General features: G+C 42.3%; 1 protein-coding gene across 4 annotated transcripts in view; it reads right to left on the bottom strand.

Annotated features, from left to right (window-relative positions):
• pcdh17 (protocadherin 17) overlaps positions 1-23953 on the bottom strand; it is a 36267-nt gene extending 12314 nt beyond the window's left edge. Inside the window, exons 1-4 of one of the 4 annotated variants that reach the window (XM_088371607.1) lie at positions 23384-23953; positions 19846-22645; positions 6732-6790; positions 6373-6545 (exon numbers count right to left, since the gene is read on the bottom strand). In XM_088371607.1, coding sequence (XP_088227733.1) covers positions 6373-6545; positions 6732-6790; positions 19846-22341 — 2728 coding nt within the window. In that variant the 5' untranslated portion in view covers positions 22342-22645; positions 23384-23953. The remainder of the gene's footprint in view (positions 1-6372; positions 6546-6731; positions 6791-19845; positions 22646-23383) is intronic. The other 3 variants (XM_088371608.1, XM_088371609.1, XM_088371610.1) reach the window with 3 other exon arrangements.
• Positions 23954-24673: the final 720 nt, after the last annotated feature.

Raw genomic sequence — 24673 nt, 5'->3', positions numbered from 1 at the left:
AATCGGTGAATCTGAGAAATCCCGATTGCTGAATATGCGAGGTCCACTGAAATTCCCAAAACTCACACAAACATGCACATGGAAAAAATGCCCTGCTGTCTTTGGATTGAGGACAGATGGCAATGGAGTGGCCCGGGTCCAAGAAGTGACGATGTTCTGTATCATTATAATCTCACCCCCTTATTTCCTCCCTACCGCTGCGCCGGACAACATGTTTTACCCACTGAGAGCAGAAATTAGAACAGTGCTTCTGTTGCTCTCTCACACAATCTCTTGTCGAGGGCTGCGGCAACAAGCTAAATAGCTGTAGAAATGTTTTGACATTGAGCCATCTGAAGCCTGAAAATACATTTTAAAAAAGGTCGTTTCAAAGAAAATATGCAACCATCATTTTCATAATATGGGAGGATTGCAAATGCAACTCATCTCCTCATTCACCCAGTCATATCAAAAACATCTGGAAAAATACCCCAAATTTTATTTTCTGGCAACTGGGGTGGTTCAATAATATTTCAAGGAGGGGGGAGGCAGTGCCCCCCTGCCCCCCCCCCCCTCTAGCGCCGCCAATGCTATCGCAGCAAAGTACGTGAAAAACAAAACCGCAAAGAAACAACCACTGCAGGGGGAAAAAAAAGCAGCACTACAAGGCTTTATCAACAGTTTAATTTATGTGATAGATACAATCATGCAAGGACGAAGCTGTAATGGTGCGCACATGGGAAAAATCTGTATTTTTGACTCATTGCTTCCATAAACACCCTCTAATTATTCACTGCGGTGACCTAGGAGAAAGGATAATGCCAGAGATTTATAGCTGAAGGAGTCAGAGAGATCCATCAATTGTTTCCCCGACGCTGCAGTGCCACACTATTTGCGAGTGGCTCCTCTGGCAGAATAAGAATCATGGGGTGAGCCTCCAAGCAGGCGGGCTGAGGCTCAAAGATTAAAACAGCCCCCACAGTCAGGCAACATGAAGAAATACTCGAGACTGGACATTAACCTTCATGGACTGCAATCACAACAATAGCGTTTAAAACATCTTTGTGTATTTCTGAAAAGTAGACTAATCCGTCTAAATCTTCCATAATGAGAGAGAAGGAATCCTAAGACTGTGATATCTTCCATCCCTTCACCCCACAAGATTTGAGGCTTTCCTCGGGATTCAACTAGCTTAGCCACAAATCTCCTCACTGCTGTGTGATAGCGGCATATCCTCTAAGAGAAGTGGTGACCACACAATCTGGCACGCGTGTGCGTGCGGCCATACGATTTGACAACGAGGGGTGCGCTGTGAAAAATTCAAGCTTGCTGATGATCCCCCCCCGCTAGGAGAGGAGCTGGCAACGCCGGCGTGAATCAGGCTCTCGGCCTAACCGTGGACAGGCCACAGACGGCTGTGAGGATGAGGAGCGTGAACAGATGAAGGGCTCACAGACAAATCCTCTGTCGGATGGAAGAAACATGAGCATCTGGATGTTGTTTTTTGTTTTTTTAGAACTTCATTTTCTTTTCTTATCTACTCAACAAAGCAACATTTTCGGATTGATCATTCAGCTGAGTTGGAGATTTAAACATAAATGATTTCCAAAACTAATATTGCCCCAAAAAAAAAAAAAAAAAAGAAAGAAGCAGCAGTCAGTACGGCTAAATGACAACAAGCAGGAATGAACGCACTCCTCAATTAATCATGTTTCAAAGTGACAGATGCAATAAAATCTCATAAAAGCTTGACTCCTCCATATGCTACCTGTTTAAAGCAATGTTTATAAACTGACTAATTATGATGCTCTTTCAGCAGATGTTTCTCCATTAACATGAAGAACAATGACTTCAGCAATTAACAGTGCCCGTGCTAAATTTGGAAGTGCTGATATTTCGGATTAGAAAAAAAAAAGAAAAATCATGGAAGGGAAAATATGCATTTGTCAGGCATGTGAATCAATATGAAAATAATTGTTTGCATTTATTATTGACGCACAATATGAGACCCTGAGCTTTTATTCTGCATTGCGATCAAGGACCTTCATTACACAGCTAAAAGCACGGCTTGTTAAACGTGCCGTCTCGGTTGCGATTCTGCCGTCGACTTAAGTCTTTCATTTACTTGACGCGCTTTCATGTAAGACACACTGTCGTAGATCAAGTGACCTGTTAAAAGTGAAATTTGGAAGCAAATGCAATCCACTCCACATGTACTAAAAATATTGTGATATTGTCTTTCCAAAAGCTACTGAATGCATTTGAACTGTCACTGTTGCAATTTTTTTTTCCTTTTTATCCTTTTCTTATTTACCGTACTTTCATGATGTAGGCTTTGCTAATGTTGGCATATATAGAGGCTCAGTTCTCAAGCCAGACCGATCACTCCCATGCCTGACTGTAAAGTTAACAAGATAATTGATTTCAGTCAAGTACTGGAAAGCAGTACTGAGGGGAAAACAAAGAAATAAACAAACAATTTCTGACTGCATCCTCGCCCACATTCACACACCAGGTTGTTGCCATAACACAAATTATCGTAATAAAGTCTTGCCAAAACAAGATAACTGAATAGGCGCACATTTGTTTTAAATATGAAGATATTTTCCATCACTTTTAAAATGAAGATTATTTGATGCATCTAGATCAGCGGTGTCAAACTAATTTTTGTCATGGAACGCATCGTAGTCATACTTTCCCTCCATTATGATTTTCAACGTCTTCTATACAGACTACAAAAGTTGAAGAATTAGTTTTGAAATCAGAGACTAGTAAAAACTGTTGAAGTATTTTAAAGAGACAGATGGCAAACAATATCTCTATTTTTTTTTAAAGTGAAGACAATTTGTAATTTTAATAATGAAACATAATCTATCTTTGCGGACCACATAATATGATATGGCGGACCACATCTAGTCCCCGGGCCTTGACTTCGACACCTCTGATTTAGATCTTACAAATCCAATGTGTTTCCTCCCCAACCCATTTGAAATGTACAACAACCATAATACATCCCTGCAACTACCGGATAAATTACTATGACATTCCGAGCAAATATTCATCACATGCCAGCATAAGGTCAACATTTAAATGTAGCAAATCAATAAATGTACCCCATAAGCGACTAATATTTTCCATGATGAGCCCCATGTTTTGACCCGGACTCTCCCTTCCATACTGTAATTTTACGCATGTTTGCATTAATATGGTGTCCGGAGGGACACGCTTGTCCTCCTAACAGGCTTTAATATATTCACACATTCCCGATGCTTTATATACAGTTTGCGTCACACATGCATCCAGCTTGGGAGATTTTCACACCACAAATGACACCTCAAAAGGACCCTGGCAGCAATAAAAACCCATTAAATGCTATTTGACTAACATTAAACATTTCTGTGTATCATGTATTCAGTAGCAGTGTCTTGACACGGTAGATTGCATATTGATGCAAGTGAAGGCCAATGGCAATGTTTTATTTCAGCAAGCTCAGAGTGGGGGGGGGGGGTATTCTTCCTGGCAACAAAATAACAGCGGGAAGTCGATTTTATTGCATTTCCTTTTTCCTCAGATCTCCCTTTACTGTATCCAGGAAGTGCTTGTTTTTTTTTATCTCACCGCTTCCGTCCTCAAACACACTTTAAAAACAAAGCCAGAGGCAGTTGGATTATCATACTCGGATCGTGGCTAATTAGGATGAGGCTTGTGGTACAGTCACACCACCTCTGTCCCTCCCAACTCCTCCTCTTGCCTTTTGGCTCTCTCTCATCATTTCCTTGAAGAGTGCTATCAGTGGGCTCCATCTCGCTAAACCACTGCTGCCTGTCTGTTTGCGATAGCGTCTTGGCCATTCGTTTCTACACGGGCAAGCGAAAACACTGGCAGCCGCATTGCTGGAGAAGAGGCAAGTCCCCGTATCCGAGTCTGTTGGAATCATGTTGGAAGCGTCAATTATTCACTAATTAGAACTGGAGGGAAAAAAAAGCCACATCTGATAAATTTCAGCTTACTTAATAAATTGCTCCTAATTTTGCAGGGCTAATTAATCAATTTTGATAATGAGTCGTGATGTGAAGATCTTCATGTTGTAAGGGTACGTCTGGAGGAAAAATGCAGAGGGGAAATATTCACTAGGCATATCTGCCTCACAGTTGGGGAGTTCTTGGTGGTATCTCCCACATCCTTAAAACATTTTACCTCGACGGGAATCTTCAAATTGCCTAAGGGGCAAAATGAGAGAATGTTTGGAAATGGATTATTTATGAAGCTGAATTACTCTGACTGTAAATTAAAATGGGCTTTGGTATTTGAAATATGTTTTGTAAACCTGCAGTGGCGGAGCTAGGATTTTATTTTCTTGGATTGGGCATGGGGTTGCCTAGAATATCTCAGCGGGTTGGACATTTTTCTGGCCTCTCATCAGGGGTGGACAGTGCCCCAGCGGCCCCCCCTTCTATCTCCGGCAGTGCGCCGCAATGCACAAGGCATGCCTGAATGTTTTTGGTGAGGACGAGAACTTGACCTCAATCACATTAAGGACAAAGGTGAAGGTTAAATTTTTGAAACGTGCTGTATCAAAAACCAATTCAAAGCCGTCCTTTGCATCTGCCCCAATCCGAAAGAAGATGTAGTATATCGTGTTTGTTGGTATGCCTTCTTACAAGATTATGGAAGCTGAATGCAGAACATGTAATACTACATTTGCTTTGGCAGCTCATGTTGCTTTTTCTTCAAGTCATTTTCCTCTTACTAAGCCTCATTAATTTGCTATTCAAGTGTGATAATACACCCCGTGTACACAAATGTGCCTGCCTGAAAACATAGTTTACTTGAACAGGCCCAAGGTGATCATTTTGCTATTTATCCTTGACAGCGAGACGTGAAATATGAAGCTGGACCTCTCTATGATTATGCTGTCATTCAACAGGCTCAAAATTAAAACACGGGATCAGATAAACTGGGCTGCCACACCTTAAGGCTCACAACTGCTCCTGCGCCGTCTCGGTTGTACCCCCCCACACACACGCGCACACACTTCTTGGATAAGATCGTGTTATTGGCTAAACAGAGACAGCTGCAGCAAGTTAACTGTCTAATCTCACATCAAGCAATTTCCCTAAACAAGGACCGAAAGTGGAGGGGGTGAAGGCACAGCACAGGAGGAAAAAAAAAAAAAAAACAGAAGAGCAGTCGAGAGTAAAAAAGCAGGTTATAGAAGGCAGGTTATATGGACTTGTAGCACTCGTGTGTTTGATTGGTGCGCGGGGGCAGCGTTGTCTTATTAAAGCACCCCCAGAGTATTACGCACAATTGGAAAAAAGTCGCATGAACGGGCCGAGGTCGGCTCTAGAATGCAGAAGCGTAACACAAACAAGCCGGGGAATATTTTATTGACGACCCTCGTCCTTCCCCAGACACTCTTTTTGGCATTTTCCTGCGGATTCTTTTGGTTCATCACAGACAATTAAACCCGGCAACACATTTAAAAACGTTGAACATCCTTTATAATTGACCAATTTCTCCTGCCAATGTAATATTTTGGAGGAATGAAGAAACAACTATTTAGCCACACGTGCGTATATTGCAATACAATGTTGCCCAAATGATCATGGTCCTTCCGCAAGGATTAAAATGGCCCTTCTGTTCCTCGGATTAATTGCACTATTACAATGAATCCATGTTCAATATACTGTACTGTAGTTCAAAATCCCGTTAGTAAGTTTACGACTTGCTATAATGACATGAGCGGATTTCCCTAGGAATATGTATTTTTCGACGCAGGTAATGACTTGGACTGAGGTGCGAGGCTGTTTGGAGCAACGGTAAGACTTTAGTACACCACTTGTGCTATTAAGGCTCTTTATGCCTTTTTTACGCCGACTTTTCCCTGAGCTTCCAAACATGCGGTAACCACGCAAGCAGGCTACAGCGAGGCGAAGCGGGCTGCAACATCGAGGGACTTATTGTTCAACACATGTCGTGTGTAATCTGCCCGACCCGCAGCGCTTAGAATAATTATTCATATTTCATCACAGCGTCACATGGCAGGCTGCTCGCTAAGTTATTTTCCGTGTTCCATTATCAAAATTTCAGAGACGTGCGCTTCGGGTTGAGGGACCAAATGGAGAGGCTGAAGTAGTAGGCTTTATAAAAATATAATGGGCTTGTCGCCTCTGATAAAATAGAGATGTGTTTAGAGCCTTGACATCACACACACTGAATGCAAAAGGTGCAGAAGAGGGAAAGGAAAATTAAGAAGCGGATAATGTGGCCAACCAGATAGCCCTGGTTGCATAAGAATTATTACTGATAATGGCGGGAACGATGGTTTGAAAACTATTTGGTTTCACAAAACCTTGCAGCCTGGTCAAAATGGGATGCATAATGACTCACCTTGTTCCAACGGAGGCGGTCGAACACCTGTAGCCTTCAATTTAAGCGCTTCTTTTGCAGACATGTCACAGCAGGAGCCTTTGTTGGTGTCTTGGTCACTGTCAGCTTGGTCGCTGTCACCATGGCCGCTGTCTCTGAGACTGGCTCGCTCTGGGTCTTTGAATGTGGAACTACTACAAAAAAAACATAAAACAAAATAACCTTTTGCACCGCTGAATGCAATGAATGAGAACCGATGAACACACGCCATTTCTGAATCATGAACAATAAATGATGATGCTAAAGTGCTGTGGTTGGAATACTGGAGGAGGGTAAAAAAAGTCTGAGATGGAGTGATGGTTACAAATACCAACTCCTACCTTTGAACAAATTGTTGTCTGCTTCCCATGTAATTAGGCTCTGTGGGGAAGCTGTCCGTCTGAGAAGAAAAGAGAGAGAGAGAAAAAAACATGTAGTGGACGCTACAGAAACCACTTCTAGGGTGAAACAAGATCTCCAGGTGATTAATTATACAGAAAAAATGTGTAAAAGGACAAACCGCTTGAACAGAATAATGAGAATTTAAGCTGCTCTTTATTCAGGTTTGACTATTTTATTACCCATGTAAATTGGGCAAATTAGCAATGATAAGCGACGTACATGACTGTGCGGAACACCAAATGTGGCAGATATGATGATATAGGAATCTTTTACGTCGCTTATTCACCACAAGAAGCAACAATGTTATCCTAGTTTACGTATTTTGTCCAGGTACCAAATGCACATTATAAATCACAGGTGTCAAACTCAAAGCCCGTGGGCCAAATCCGGCCCGCCACATTATTGAATGTGGCCCACAAAGGCAAAATGTCAGCTCAATGTTTCTCATTAAAATATCAAAACTGTAAATTGTCTTCCTTTTCATAACAAGAGAGATTTTTTTGTCACAATCCCACGTTCAAAATGAATTGTTGAACGTTTTATCACTGGATTCTGTTGTGTATATGTGATAGTATGAGGACACCCCTGTTCTATATTAATGTGGCATCTGTACGCGGAGATACTGTACATGCAGTTTTTAAATGGCAACCTTATCATGCACATGGGTGAGGGAGGGGGTGAGAGAATGCAACTGGAATCAACATCGGATGCATGGGCTGACCGACTTGAACTGTTGCGTCACTTCTCCTCAGCACTCCCGACTTGATCTCAGCAGTACTTGCAACAGCTTTTGCTCTCTGTCACTAATTACAGGCAAGTGTGCTATGTGAGTGTTTAATGATGGCAATTGATATAAAAGGTCACTATTATCCCGCAGCACCGGCTGGCCTTTAGAGAAATTCCTGTCACCGATAGAAAGCAGCAAAACAAGTCAAGTTTAAAAGCCATTAAAAGCACAGTATGGACTGAGATCAAGAATGAGATTTAAGGGTTTATAAAAATGGTGTAAATATCCGGGTGGATATGTATCACAGAAATACAAATAACTGCGCCTCTGTCTCGGACTGATAGCGGTGAAACGATCAGAGAGCAACGTTTCCCTGGCTGAGGTTTTTCATATGCGCAGCTTGACTCGCAGTCGATAGACTCTTTCAATCTGTGCTCTGTGGTGGCTCTATGAAAAAAGAGCGTTTGAAGGTGAGAAAGAGGAAGCTTCAATACTTTGAACTTTGAGCGCTTACTACTACGCTGAACACTCCACTCCTTCGCGGACATTATTTAAAAAAAAAAAAAAACACCCACCCAACATATCAAAGGTTGGACAAAGAAGGTAAAATTGTTTGCCATTGAAATGATAACGGTGTACATTTTTGGAAAAAAAACGGAGGTGAAATTGTTTTTGTAAGCATCTGCTGTCTCATCCTTGGACACGGTTTTCAATCAGCGTGACACGGATAACCTGAATCTCATCAGAATGGAAGGACGTTTACAGAAATTGCTTGCCGTCCCTCTCCAGGTGCACCAACACGAGCACAAAGAAAACACAAAGTGACACATTCTTCTTCTTGTTAATTCCAGTCTGGGTAAATGTTAAGCCGACATTTTCCCGGTGGTGTATTCTGTCTTGTTTGTTTTTTTTCGGTACAACAGGTATTCCGGTATTTCACAACTTTTTCATCTCCAGTACATGCATCAAGTTGTCACAACATAAACGTACAAGCAAGCCTTGGAAAAGTGCTATTTTCCACAACTTAAATTCGCTTCAATGATAAAGGATAAAAATAGAAAGCGTCTCAGCTGCAAGTCGATTAACTGCGATATAGAATCATACTTCGATTTACATTAAATTTCCTTCCGTCACTAAGTAAATCAAGACAGTGGTGATGATTAACGCTTGAGTGAGGTGCTAATAGGTCGGAGAAAGGCTGAAAGCCATGCTAATACACGTGAATGAAACATAGCTAAAAACGGCATACAAAAAAAATCAGCGCTTTGATCTCAATATTTAAATTGTTCTATTTTTTCACCAAATTTTTCCAACGTGCAATTTAATTGGTTTCACGTAGGGCGCTGTGCCGACAAGAAACAAAACTGAAGCAGCTCAATGTTGCCCTTTGAAAACGAGTCAATCATTTTCCAGGTTTTCCAGAACGCGCAGATCGTTCAACGAACGGATCGATACCGAGTCGGCAATGATTATACATCAAATAAGCGAAAACCTGCCTGGAACAATATAGTCGTTGCACTTGACACGGCTATTCAGGGATTTCATTTACTTGCAGCCATGCTTGAGAATGGCAAAAGCATGTTGCCCTGACTGATGTGTGGTTTCGAGTGTATGCAGCAAGGGCACAGGGGTCACGGCGATCCCCAGCACAGTGAGGCTGAGTAAGTGTAAAAAGCTCCACTCCATTCTCTATTCCCATGGAGGCCCTAAGACTGACCAAGCAGACACAGGAACGATTGAGACAAATGGGACAAGCACGTCAGACTGTTATTTCACTCTCAGGCCATGTTGCTGCGTTTTGTTCCTTTTCACGGGGCCCGGGCTACAGCGAGGCGTGCCGAGTGTGTCGGTTTAAGCTGTCAGAGGAATGGTCAGTGAACAGAGAAAATGGCAGCTTCTCTTTTACACATGATTGGACTCAAATGGTTCATTCAAAGGGAAATGGTATACCTTCACCTACTCTATGGGGTATCGTACACCCGTTTGTTCTTTCGTATCTGCATGAGCACATTTAAAATTGGATTATATCTTGAGAGATAAATGGATAGATATTCTACCGAGGGAAGCATTGTTTATTCTTTTTGGAAAATTGTCAAAGTAAGCAAACAAGCTGAAACAGGAAGACTTGGCAAAGGATAAAAGACAAAGAAATTGAGGTTAGCGGATAGAAAACACAGTGTTGGGTGGGAAAGCAGAGCAAATAAATACATAAGGGGAGGGAGGGGAAAAAAGTTAAGGGAAAAAAGGGGTAAGACTACATTGATTGATTGGTGAGCAATTGTAAGCGATCAAATCTAATTAGCGGGAGATAAAAGACAAATTATTCAGTCGGTTTAAGTGAAACGAAAGCCGCCGGGGTCTACTGTCTTCCGAGTAGCCTTAGAGAAGTCCGGCCCAAATGAGTTCACACCGATTTATCGATGTTGCTGATGAAGGAAAACGTAAAGGAAAACCGTTTATCAATCCTGATGAAACCCCGATTGTTCGCGAGAATAATTACTTACAAGTACAAGGCATCCAATTACGTCAAAGAGATGTGTTTACAAGTGCGCATTGTAGATAGTCAGTCATTAAACAATGAACACTATCATTATGAAATGACTTTAATATAGTCCATAAATTTATTAAATAGGGGCTGGAGATGTTTTTGAAAACCGTCCAATCCGTTCGGTCAGTCTTGCTTGGGTCGGACTACATGTCCAGGCTTTTGTAATCCTAAATAATTCAAAATTAGTTGACAGACTTTACCACAAAGTGACTTGAAAATGCAAAGAATTTCTGTTAAAAAAATAAGATGGGATTTTTATTTATTTATTTATTTATTTGTTTCTTTGTTTGTTTATTTATTTATTTATACCTACACTGACTTCCTTCAAAACACATTTACCGCTACATCAAGTAAATCGTCTTTTTGAAGAATACTTAAAAATCTGACAATATTTTTCTCTGATGATAAATGGCTACTTTGGTCACATCTAAGGTGACGTATCTTGACGCGAGAGCTGCATCAACGATATTTGTTGAACTGCTTTTGAAGGAACGCATCTATCCTTTGTAATAATGTGCGCCATTTCATTTTTGAAACTAAATTACCTTTCAAGTATATGAAAAGAAAAAACACTTAAGGGATAAACAGAACTGAGCTTTCGAAGTTGGTCAACAAAGCCCGTCGTGATTATCTCGAGAATCAACTCACGTGGAAATAATGAAATGCAAACCTCCTGAGAGTGAATAGCCTTCAACTCATTCTTCTTCTCATTCATACCTCATAAACACATACATAAAAAACATATTAAAGGCTTTTTGTGTGTTCCATGAGAAAAATCAAAGGAGGGTCTAAATTGAATCCTGCATGAAACAAAAGTCTCAACTTAATTAGCAATCTTTTAATAATACTCTGTTTACCAGACATGACAAAACACATTTGTATAATCCGTTTTAACTCCATTGCATGTATTCACGGTATAAATAATAAATCACACAGCTTGATCACATCTTCAACAATTTTAAGACTGTGTTTGCATTGCCAGAGGCAAAACACAGTCGATCCTTTTCTGAACATTTTCATGTTCTTAATAAATATTTTTTTTATAGTAAGAAAACCAAATTTCCTCTCTCAGATTCTTTTCAGCGGAACAGGAAAATACTGCATTATTGATCAACAATAGTTACTTTGATCCATTATCATAAAAACATAGTGTGTCTTTTGACAAATGTGTATTTTATGCAAATCTTGTAAGAAGGGTGAGCAAAACTGAGTAAGCTCGGAGCTTTAAGACCTGATTTCTGCAGAAATCCTCTAGCAGACCGGGTAATTGTGTGCATGGAAGTGGAGCGCTAACATGACACCTTAGATGGTGGGAAGAGGACACGTGTGTTTTTCAAAAACGTTTTCCGTGTAGACATAAATGAGACTTACAGCCATACGTTTGTCTATTTGATTCAAAAGTAAGGATTTTTTTTTTCTCCTCATGAGCACAAAGTTGATTTTGTGTAAATGGATCACAATGACTAGAATCCAGCAGTCAGAGGAAATAGTCTGTTCCAAACTAGAGCAGCAACACAACACATTGTGTGTCTGTGTGTGTGTACTTAGCAACACAATCCACATCTGTGGCAGTTTAGCCCCTAGGGGTGAATGAAAATGGTTGCTTCCGGCATGGATGTTGACTTAAACACACTTGAAATATCAAACAGTACAAGTAAACATTGACATACTGTACTGTATTCAACCATTTGGTTCCAAATAACGGAGCTGCTGATAAATTGAGAGCAGTGTAAGATTAATGCTGTAGAAGGGAAAAAAAAAAAACTGCTGCAAATGCTTAATTGTCGGACTGCCCTTGTGAAAAACGTAGTCACGGGCAAAGCATGTAGATGCTACTAATCATTCTGCACTTCCTCGTCAATACTAGATGCGTCTTTGGCGTGAACTTAAGTCTTGAGTCAGCACTGACCTTGCTTTTCCCCTCATTTGGACCTTTGCTAACTCAGCCCAAAAGACAAAGATGCTTTAGAACCAACTTGTCAACTTCAACACGCATTGAGGAACCATTGATGAAATAAGAATGCTAAAGTTTGGTGCCGGGGTGTTTCCATCCTCCATCTACTTTCTAGACCATAGGTGTCAAACTCAAGGCCCGGGGGCCAGATACGGCCCGCAACATCATTTTATGTGGCCCGACTTTAAGCATCGACTTTACTAAAATTACAAATGTCTTCACTTTTAAAAAAATATTACCATGCGTCCTTTTAAAATATTGAAACATTTTTTACAAGTCTCTGATTTCAAAACTAATTATTCATCAATTTGTTGTATGTATATAAAAGACGTTGACAGTCATATTGACCCCCCAAGGGAAACTATGATGCAGCCCGTGACAAAAATGAATACAACACCACTGTTCTAGACTTTCTATAACAATTCAAATTAGAAGAAAAGAAGAAATTAGAAAGATACAACATTCCAAGAACTTAACAAGAAAGATTTTTTTTTTCTTGGAATTGACGTTCTTAGAACCATTCTGGAATAAAATTGTCTTTTGTCTCTTGCTCTTCAAATGCCAGAACCAAGGCCAGACCTACGAGCGCAAGCGTAAGTTGTATCAATACATAGAAGGCTTCACATGTATTACCATCAACCTTAGCTCCTTTTTGTCCCATTCGATAAACACGCAGCATGTCCTAGTTCACTTCAAGTTAACCTATTCTCGATTTGTATCGGGTCAGCAATGGCGTCGACAGAGACCTGGTTGAACTTCAGCTCTCTCCAAGAGGGTTCAAGCGGCGATGCATGATTCTTGCAAGTGCATCCACAGTGCATTTTATAATCCTTCAAACCAGATTTAACAATAAGCAGAAAGGTCGTAAAAAGAAACAATCCAATATAATCTCGGATTCTAAAGAACAGTTAAGAAAACTCTTTAATCCAATAATACTCCCAAAAGATTGATATTTAAGGTCGCACGCCATAGGCTGCTTTTCTTTCTCTGTATCGTAATCGTCTCCCAGGCCCGCACGCCAACGCTACCACTTACGCCTCTCCACCTGCGAGTACACGAACTCAAGATGCCAGGATGACACATTTCCGGCAATGTGTGTGAGGGAGCTGTTTTTGCTTACCAATCTGGACAGGGAAGGAAGGAGAGTGGTGCAAAGGAAGAAAGAAAAAAGGCAAAGCACTCCATGAGTTCCATTCATCATCGACTCGGTGTTGAGAGCGTATAAATAGCAAGATCTGCTCAGAGTTAACATTGAGTCGGCGCTGCTTCCGCGGTACTTTATTCATTAGGACTGCGCGCAGGGATCAATATGGCAGACGTATACACTGTACTGTTGACGAGATAATCTCATCATTATGAATTTGGCTCGGGTCGTCAGTAACGTGATCTATCGCGACGGTTATCAGCAATGACAAGTGCGAGGGGAGGGAAAGGAAAAAGGTTGAAATGAGAGAGCTTGTTTTTGCTTTTTTTTTTCTTATATAGCTCAGCAAAAGACATGTTGCATTTCGTTCCAAAATATGACGAAAGTAACAGACTTCTCTCTCAGACGACCCCGGTTTGGGCCCAATTGAGTGAATCGGTGTGACGCAAGAGAGAACGACGTGACATATAGCGCATTTTCATACTCCATTAACATTTGCCATCATTGCTTCAACCCTAAAGAGCAGAGCAAGAAAAAAATATTTGTCATTTTCCACCCAGCCGCCGTGCTTACTGAGCCTTTTGTTTTGGCAATACTGCATCGGTGTGCTTACTCAGGCCGCTTTTGTTGCCATAAACATTTAACGGTCACCACAAAGCGCAGTGGCTGTCATTTGCTTTCAGACACACACACGCAGGGGATTTAAATGTGGGAGTCGCGTTTCAAACTGGCCTCCGCAACAGCAGACAGCAAAAACAGTCGGGTTACTGCCGTACAAAGACAAAAAAACACACTGGCCGTATTTCAAAAGTCTTTTAAATGGCATCGTTAATTGCAACTTCAAGCAAACGTGATTAAGACGAATGGCTTCAAGTGGGCGAAAACATCTGTTTCGCAGCCGTTTGTTTCGAGATGTACTTTGTTGAAATTAGAGCAAATGAGATGGTTTTCATGGTACTGTATATCCATTCAATCAATTAATCACATTAGCCATGTAGCCGGAGAAGTGCTTAGCAGTAAAAGACAAGGACAAGGACGGCGAGCGGGATAAATCATTTGCCTTCGACTAATGAGAGAGAAGGTGAGAAGAGATCCACATCATTCTTTCTTGGAGCTGCATGCTGTTTCCATAGCACATATCTAGAGGGCAGAACGTAGCTCTCTCACGTTGGAGTCGTGCCAAAGCACAGCGGAGTCAGATTCACTTTGTTTGACTTTGAAAGTGTTTGATTTAGCTACTACCGGTTCAAACGGTTCATCGTACGCATGTTGGGCCCTTCGTGTGCCGGAGACCTTTTCGCACAATTATGTTTGGGTTTTGAGAAATCTCCGAAGGAGGGAGCAGGCGAGCAATGACACAGCAGGGAATTTATCGAGTGACGCGTGAATGATTTAGTGGCAAATAATAAGTCATCCTGCATTATTCGGAGGCATTTTAGATGCAGAAAAAGAGGATCTCAATTGGAGTTTTGCAAGATGAAGCAAAGCAGCATAACAAAGGGGTGGAGCTACAGGGTAAAATTTTGATATCTGTGATTTTTCTGCCATTTTCCCATGGATGCAGTAGCCTATTCTTAGACCCCTTGACATTCTATTTTTTTTTTTAAACATATCAATTTATTATTTAACCATGTTAGTTCTGAGAGCAAACTCTAAAATAATCTGTTTCAAGTAACCAAGTATGCAGCCACGGCCACCCCTCGCTGAGGTGTTGTTCCACTCTGACCACCCCGGTGAAAAATTTCTGGCTACGCCTCAGAGCACAACAAACGATTCTTCCACCATGTGAAAGAAAACGACGCAAAATTGTTTTTTAGTACATCAGGCAGGAGGCGACATCATGAATTGTGTCTGAAGCCGGTCGTGATTAATAAGCTGCTGTTCTCCGGAAAAAAAAAAAAAAAAAGTTGCACCCTATGCGAATTCTTCAAGCCACATACGAGAAGTACCTCGGAAAGGCCATTCCAATTAAAGGAAACGGCAAGCTCGGGCCTTCAGCGTAGCACTTCTCGCAATATCACCTGTGTGATTGTGTATGTTGCATGTCAACACACCTGGCAGCACAATTCCAGATTCCTGTTTTGTTCTCGTGATTTATGTGACCTTTGTTGCTGCTATTGACTTCTTGGCTGACTTGCTGGAGCAAAATGCCAGGTACGCAAGGGTAAATGCCTCGGGTCTCCCGGGGATATAAACATTTTATTTGGTCACGATCATCTATTTTTTTTGTATGAAATTGCAGAAGCAGCGAGGGCTGAGAGTTGTTTTGTATTAAATAATAAAGTGGAAAAATCAGCAGCTAAAAATACAAGGGCACAGCTGGTCTACACACGATGCAGCAAAAATAGGAAAACAATATCATGCTGTCTTTGGAGGTAGCAGTTCAAGAAAATTCAAATCACACTCGCATGAAATCCAAAAAGACCACGCGGCGCTGACTTCAAACCCTTCCGTTGATATACGAGACAGCTTAACCCTGAAAATCTACTTCCCTTCCTCCTCGGACACGCTGCCAATGCAGTTATTATCATGACCATGTCATCTCCAATAGTCTGCTTCCTTTTGAACCCCGACTAATTGCATGAATGTGTCCGGCCCATTTGTGGATCACACAGGCTAACTTGTGTTCTCATGTCCTGCCTGTTTCTTGACACTCGTAAAACACAACGTGCCTTTTGTTCTCAACCTTTGCCAGATCAGGAGGTCTTTCACTTGAATGAAATTACAAAATGAATGCATGGAAAGACTCGCATGCAGGCTAAAGAATCATTGATCATGTTTTATTAAAATAACGACGAGCCTCCGGGTTGCAGGAATTATGTGAAATAACTTTTAGTACCACAGCGTGTGAAACATCAAAACAAAAGTGACGACGCACTAAAGTAATTATCTATCAATTTTGAGCTAATGATATGACAAAATACTTTATAGAGTAATTAAGTTACAGTTAATATTTACATGACTTATTTTAGTGCTTGGCTTTACAGAAAATCAACTCACTTTTTCATCACACCGGATTCCTTTTTTCGCATTGATTGAATTTCTATGAGCTTGCAAACACTTATGGATACAGGCACTCAGTTCAAGGCAATATGGAATATGTATAAATATGAAGCAGATCAGTGGGTTTTTTTTCTTAGAAAGCGCAGAAGAAAAAAAACAGCGAGTTAATTCAAAGACTAACAATATGTCCTAGCTCTTTCCCACAGCCGCTTTTCGAGTAGCCACCTAATTTACACTGAAAACAAGCTTGTCTGCTAGTGTGACTAAAATAACAACCAGGATTAGGAAGAGAACAAACAAAACATGAAGTGAGAAAAAAACACATTAAGCTTGTTTTGTTTATTTAACATGGAGATAATTTATCGTCAAAGTAGCCGTGATGAGTTTCTGAATAGCGAGAAATAGAGAAAGTCTATTTTAGCAGGCTGTAGCCGTGTTGTTCTGAGCAAGCCAACTGTGGGAGTACACACGTGACTTTGAAACAAGTCAAGTCTGTTCTAAAAGTACACTTGGTTTTCTCAGGTAACCCACCCCCCTTCCCCCAATTATATTTTATCCCATCCCACCGGAGGCTCCAGAGGAGAGCGGCTATCTTAAGATGAAGTGTGTGGGGGGGGAGGGAGGAAAAATTAAATAAAGAGTGTTTTTCTAATCCATTGCCTCAGTGGTCTCTCAAGTGTGGGAGCAATTTCACTATAATATATGGCAGAGGATGTGATAAGACGCAGTCCTGTTATGCACGTCGGTGTGTTTGCGTGCTTGAGTGTGTGTGCCTTTCTCACAGGAAGGGTGTTTCAAGGTTTGGACAAATGCAAGATTGTCACGCTCACAAAAAGAGAAGAAGCTCTAGCTCCAAAGGACTAAATCCTATGCCTGGAATACACAATGAAATTACACCCACCCACCCACACACATAAATCTGCTGGAATTATGCAAACGGAGAGCATTCCTGAAAGAATTCATTTTAAACATCCACTCCAGCAACATTGTTTATATGCATACGCACACCCCTAACAAATCAAAGAGAGCTAAACAATACAGACAAATCCATGCGGTTCAAATTATTATATTATCATTTTTAAAAAGGGTTAAGGCTTGAAAAAAGTTGAATCATTCTCAGAATTTAAACGTTGTTTGCAAATCATGCATTGATGAGTTGCTGGTGGTTTTACCCAACCCTTCCCAAATTGAAGAGCATCATAAGCCTTTGAACAACTTCCTGAAATTCACATCAGAACGCTCCCACCTAAAGGCAACGTTTACTACCTCGAGTGTGGCATCTGTTACCGTCTCCCGTTTGGCCTTGGTACCACCTGCACCACATTTCCATAAAATTCCAGCCTCTCGCGTCGGGGCAAATGGCTGTACAATTAAAATGACAATTTATTCAAACAACCAATGTGATCATTTCAACATTTCTACAAGCTTGGAGACAATGAGAGTCATTTCCCTAAAGAGTTAGAAAGCGCTGCTAGTTAACAATGAGAAATAAAATCCCCACCTGTTTTGGGCATCGGGCACAGGGCACGCTTTTGAGTCACAACAAACTGTCTGAGCATTGAGGAATTTCACAACAGATTGGCTTTAACCTTCATCCTGCACTAAGTAATTCCCTTCAAGGCCTTAAGCGGTATTAAGCATCATTACCGTGCATATCATTCATCTACTTATCCCAGGAATTCTTCTTGCAAATAAAATGAAGCTCTCCAAATGGGTTTGTCGCTGCCCGGTTGTGACAACGATAAGGCCAGCCGAGCTCTGCTGATACCTTTGTATTGTTAGTCTCTGCTAGCAAAAAGATCAAGCAGTGCCTTTAGCAGATTTAAAACATCACGAGCGAGACCAAGAGCAGTGTTGCGAGTGCTGGAGCAAGCTTGCAGGGTGACGGTCGGCATGCAGAACCCGGCCGGTCTGACTAAGTCGCTGAATGAGAAGGCACTAAGCTCTTCCACTTCATAAATGCATTTCTCCTTCACCGGCAACTGTAGTGACAGATGGCCTGTGAGGCCTGAGGATCGATGAAAGAGGAATCTAGTCTTTGTTTCCTGACATCTTTCTCCATTGCCACTTTGCTCTGACTCGGGTTACTTAGTGTCCACATGAAGGGAGAACGGTGGCAGGGTGGAGATGAAAATGATATGCTTCTTTCTGTACGGCCTCTGAAGAAACTTAATGCCTCAAGGCATCTCCTTCTACATTGGTTTCTCTTGAATAATACAATAGAGCACCCTACATAGCCCACACTTTCAGGGGACCCACTTAAAACAAGATACCAAGGAGTTCTTTGTTGCTGCTCCAACTGTTGTTTTTTTTTTCTTCTTCTGACTTTCACAAGAAGGATGAGAAAGGAGTGTGTGAGCGTGCGGAAATCTACTGCAGTGTGCTATTTCATCACGGGCAAATTAGAAATGGCCAGAAATGACCCTGCCCCTCTAATGAGGACGTTCAACTAATGCTCTTTGTGCCGGCCTTTGCCCTTTGCAGTTGGCTCATAATAGAAGCATAATAGAAGTCCCCTGGTGGGAACACGTCACAATTGATCGCGGTCAACATCACAGGAATGTCCAGCTCAGAAGGGCTAACAAATGACAACAGACAGCTTCACGAAGAGACAAACAGCAGTGGTGAACTGGACAGGAGAAAGAAAGGCCGAGATTCAATTTGCGCAAACAAAGAGCAACTTAGAACTACTCAATAGAGGTCATGCTATACAAAGATAGAAACAACTTTCAACGAGAAACCACGATGATAATATGAGAGAAGAAAAAGGTGAAGAAAAAGACTTGACCATTGTCCAAGCACAACGTCTTAATCCCCGTCTGACACAACAGACTTTTAATGAGCTTAAGGCCAAAAGACTCAAGAGAATTTCACACTTTAGAGTCTTAGACCTGCCTACTCCTCGCAAAGATGCTTAAAGTAGCTGTAAAAAATAGGTTCAATCTGCTAATCTCTTTATGGTTAATTCTAACGGTATTAATTCAAAGTCTTAACAACTTCCGTGGGTGGAAATTATAATACAAATAGCAAAAAGTAGTCAATTGAGTTTATTGCCTGGAATGACCAGATTCAGGATATTTTGAATTAGTTTGCTCCATTTCTCTACCAAAACTGACTCCTTAAGGTTAGTCAAAAATACTCAATTACCCATCACTGTGAACATGAGTGAGAATGGTTGTTCGTCTTGGCGTCTCGCCCAAAGTCACTTGGGACCAACCCAATTACCCTCGACCCTAAACAGGACAAATTGTGTCGAAATATTGATATACAGCATATGGATGTATACACTGTCGGATAGGCATTTGTGAATTAGGATTATATGTCAAATGTCGAGATATTGTGTTAGATTTTGAGGGAATGTAGACTTGCGTCCTAAATCTGATTGTGGATTTAAAAAAATGATTTGCAAAGCCTGTTGTGACGCATTTCAAATGCAAATAATTTGTGAGGATGTCACTCGATCCGCTGCGAGAGGGGCCGAGAATATTTAATCCTTCTAATGCTCTCTCGTCCCCGTCTATTTTTTCCCCCCTCTGAACTCTATTGCCTCTCTGCCCTTGGTTTCTTTATCTTTCATTTTACGAGGCAAGTCGTGTTGACAAGACCTGGATGCTTCATGAAGGTAGTCACGTGGGAGTGGGGATAACAGTGTAGGAGAGTAGGGCTATCGGCCTTACCTGTATGATGGACATGCGGTTAGTAGGTGTGTCTGTAGTGCTGGTGACTGGGCTTGTGAAGCTGGTGTGGCATCCCACGTGGCCTTGGGGCACGCTGAGGTTATTGGAAGTGGGCTTAAGGTACATGACCTCTGATCTTGGTGAGCTGAGTGGCAGGCGTGTCTGATAGTCAAAGTACATGGGAGAGGTGGCCAAGGAAGGACTGCTTACCACATTCATCACATTCATGGCATCCCGCTCCTCCACCTCGCTTTGCACCAGCATGATGTCGTTCTTGTTAATCTTCTTTTTCTTGCCTTTCCCCAGCTGTGGATGGGAATATTCTGCAATGCGACAGTTATAGGTTCGTATCTCCTTGTTTTCCCTCTTGCACTTGACCGCGATGGTGACCATGGCAGCCAGAAGCATGATTGATATGATACTGAGAGTTACAATGAGAGGCAACGACATGTCCCAGTTCTGATTGTCGTCGACATGCAGCAGTCCGTCGGCCGGCTGTCCGTTGGAGGCCTTGATGAGAAGCCGGGCGGCAGCGGTGAGGGTTGGCTTGCCGTGGTCCGATACGCGGATAATCAGCTCGACGACGGGATTGACATTGTCCCAGAAAGGGTGGGCCGTTCGCACTTCGCCGGTCACCGGATCGATGTCAAAAAGATGCTCTTCGTTTCCGTCTGAAATCTCATAAGTGAGCCTCCCGCTCTCACCGTAGTCATTGTCCACTGCTCTAACTGTGGTGACAATGTAGCCGACGCCGACGTTCCGCGGTACGTGGATTTCGGCCGTATCGTTTTGGAGAAGGGGTAAAACGATGACCGGTATGTTGTCATTGACATCCAGGACACTGATGCGCACGGTCGTGTTGCTTTCCAGGTGTGGCGATCCGGCATCACGGGCAAGAACCTTGAAATCAAAATATTTAATTTGCTCATAGTTGAACGACCTCACTGCGTATATGGCTCCGTTGGCAGCGTTCACATTGACGTAAGTGTTGACATCGCCTCCACTCACGTTGGAGTTCATAATGCTGTAGTACACTGTGCCGTTCTGGCCAAGATCTGGATCATGAGCGAGAACCGAACCCAAGAACTCCCCCGGAATGTTGTTCTCTGGTATCTGGAGGAGGTAGACTGTCTTGGTAAAGCGGGGCACGTTGTCATTCTCATCCAGAATCTTTACAGTGAATGACTTGGTAGAGTTTAAGGGGGGGATCCCATTGTCTTTGGCCACGATGGTAACATTATACTCATCTTGGGTCTCTCTGTCCAACGGCCGGTCTGTCACCACAGTGTAAAAGTTATCATAGTTCTCCTCCAGTTTAAAAGGGACGTTACCCAGAACTCTGCATTGAAGCTGCCCATTCCGGCCAGAGTCCTTATCTGTGACGCGAACCAGCGCAATGACAGTGCCTGGAGGTGCTGCTTCGCTGATGGCTCCCTGTCTTACGGAGACAAAGCCGATGGAGGGCCAGTTATCGTTCCTGTCCAACACTTTAACCGTGACTTTACAATGGCCAGGGATCGGATTGGGTCCGAGGTCCTTTGCCTGGACGTCAATCTCGATAACTGGGCTCTCCTCGTAGTCTATTTCGCCCTGAATCTTTATGATCCCTGTTCTGGAATCTATTGAGAAGAGCTCTCGGATTCTCTCTGGGGCATAGCCACTAAAAGAATAGACGACTTGTCCATTGTTGCCCTCGTCGGGATCCGTGGCGTTTAAATCGATCAGGGCTTTACCAGGAGGGGAATTTTCGGGAATTTCCACAACGTAGGAGGGCTGGTCAAACACGGGGCTGTTGTCATTTGAATCAATAACTTTAACATTTATCTGCATGGTACCCGACCTGGGATATTCCCCACCGTCGGTGGCTGACAATATGAGAGTGTGATGGTTTCTTTCTTCCCGGTCCAGTGGTCTTTGAATAACCAATTCTGGGAACTTGGTTCCATCCCCACGGGATTTTACCTCCAAGGAAAAGAGATTGTAGTCGTCGCGTGTTATCTGATAGGTTTTCAGACCGTTTTCCCCAGCATCTGGATCATGTGCGCTGGTCAAAGGAAAGCGCGTACCTGGAACTGCGTTTTCAGAAATGTCAATGTCAATCTGATCCGAAGGGAAAGCGGGCGAGTTGTCATTAATATCTTGGATGTCTATTTTAATCATGCAGATCTCCTTGTCATTGGCAAACACTTCCATGGAGAGCTGGCACTTGGGGTTTCTCTTACACAATGATTCTCTGTCAATGCGTTGCTTTGTATAGAGTAGTCCACTCTGAGGGTCAACATCGATGAGATGCGGTGCCGAATTCTCCAACACCCTGAAGTTGGCTTTCTTTCCCTGCCCGCCCTGCCCAATCTGTTCCAGTCCAAGTCTGGCATCTTTGGCAATATTTCCAATCACTGTTCCCGGACCTTGTTCCTCTGGGACGGAGTAATTCAAGTTTTTCAATGTCAGGGCTCGAGCCCATATGAGGAGGAAAAAGAAAATGGAAAGATACATCCCCACTCTGTAGTCGTGGCAAAAAGCTGCAGTGTCTCTCTTGTGCCTTTGACCTGTTGATATTTTGCTAAATCTGGTTATGAATTCTTAGGATCAAATGAAGAGTCCTGTTCATCGTGTGAGGTCTTGACATTTGTCTCAGTCGAACGTGTTTGATCTGTTGCGCTCCTCCTCTGCCTCTCCCAGCAATCTGTGGTGCTGAACACCTAATTCAAATTCCGCGCAGCACTCGGACTCATCTGAGCAATAATCATGATGCACTCTCCAAATTGAATGCTCATTGTGAACCAAAAACTGATACCACCTAGAAGAGAGCAGAAAAAAAAATGTGCGTCAGTTAGTGAGAGCAAGGGTGGACAGAAAACATTGGAAATTCTATCCGAGAGAAATAAGATACGCCAGCCAGCGAGACAAAATTGAAACAAGGCTCATATGTAATTCATCTCCACAATTAGTGGGGGGGGGGGGGGGGGGGGGAGGGGGGAGCTGGCCAATTAGTTAACCTTGGGCAGACACCGCACAGTTCTGATTCACTGATAATGATTCCCCTTGAATGTCACTTACTACTTCCATCAGGACATTTCGAATACAGCCAGTAAACCTTTAAGCCCTACCTGGCCATTCCGTATGTTGTAAAGGATCAGGATGAAAGCTGCCTAACTTTAATGATATTGTGACTATGCGGGCATACAACAGGAGATGGCCTATTGTGACGGTTATTGGAATAAGTGAGTATAAAATGAGCCTCTTACACGCATTAACAAATCCGCATAATCCGGATATTTAGAATGAGCCTCATAAAAATTCAAAAAACGAGCTGCCAGCCATCAGTAGAACCGTGTAATTCTCTCCTCTGGTGCTCTGTGTCTTTCTCTGCAAGACCCAATTGTAAAAAGCTGTTGCTCCTCATGCTATTTCAAAAAAAAAAAAAAAAGATGATAAATCTATAAAACACGCACGCACACGCTCACACACAGAGCAATTATGTTGAAGGGCAGACAGAAAGGCAGATAGACAGACAGGCACGCACAAGGTAACTTACCAATGCGAATTGATGTAATACTCCCCAAAGCAAAAAAAAAAATAAAAAATGTAAAGATCCAAAGTCAGTTCCTAAATGGGTTTTGGGAGAGTTTGAAGTGTGAATCCCTTTTTGTTGCAGACTACAGCGCACCGCAATGTCAATAAATACATTAATTAAAAGGGCTTCCGAAAAGTCTGTGATGTCAATGAGATGAAGTCCTCCCTGCTGTGTGATTAGGATGCGGAGGCTCGCCTTAAGCGAACAGTGAGTCACCTTTGTTCAAAAAAGGATGGACGTCCAGATACGTGCCAAGGTAAGAATCCAAAGTGAAAAGGGCGACCGGTCAGTAGGCATCAGCCTCCGCAGCAGCAGCAACGACGTAGTGTCCTTGTCCGGCGTCCTCACCCAAAGTGCGGAGGAGCGCAGAGGCAACAGTTCGTCCGCATCCTGGATCAACACAATGTGCCGTTCCAATAGAGCCGGCGAGTTGTCGGTTGCGCAAAGCACGCTGTTTCAAAGTGTGTTGTGCACCTTTGGACGGGTCCCGAAGACGAGAGCGCGCTCCCCGAGCATAGAATGAACTCCGCGCACGAACGCGCTGCATTAAAATGTTGCTTGCGCTCCTGAGGCAGCCAATCGCTTTGAGGAGGTGGAGAGAGAAGGAGGGATTCAAACCAAGCCACCCGTCCGGACTACAAATGATGGGCGGCTCGTTGGCCACCCGCACTTCATGTTATTTTTTAAAAAAAGAAAGGGGGAAGAAAAAAAACCCTCACTGCTCACTTCTTTGTTGTTACGATCCGGGAAGCCAGCAGATGTGTGCGGAGAAATGTCCGTTAAGCCGTTAGAAACGACTTCAGTACGTGCGCTGTATTATTAAAAAAAAAAAAAACATTTTTAATTAAAAATGATTGATGGCAATGAAAAAACATTGACTCTTGAGCTGTTCATTTAGTATGATGCCAGCTACCATCCATCTATTCCTCTCCTCTGGAAGTGAACATACAACATCCAGTCACAAGGTGTAAATAAAAGCGCTAAAAGCAGCACATGCGCGAATTCTCTTCTAAACGTTTTTTTTTCCCTTCTTTTTTTCCAACTTGGAAGTATGCACTGTACTGGATTTTTCATTTAAAAATAAATTATGAATTTTAATAATATGCACAAAATCTATGCATATCTATGTTTCTGTAATTGTGCCCCTAGTAATCACTAATGATATATAATTCCTTTATATATCATTATGTTATTATAGGTTTAGTTCAAACCAATAGATTAGTATCATATAATTGTCTGTACAAATCCATA

This window comes from Syngnathus floridae, chromosome 3, assembly GCF_059516105.1.
Source record: "Syngnathus floridae isolate MCC-2025c chromosome 3, RoL_Sflo_1.0, whole genome shotgun sequence".
In the NCBI taxonomy this organism is placed as follows: domain Eukaryota; kingdom Metazoa; phylum Chordata; class Actinopteri; order Syngnathiformes; family Syngnathidae; genus Syngnathus; species Syngnathus floridae.
The sequence above is the reverse complement of the archived record's forward strand: the minus strand, read 5'-3'. Positions and strand labels throughout refer to the sequence as shown.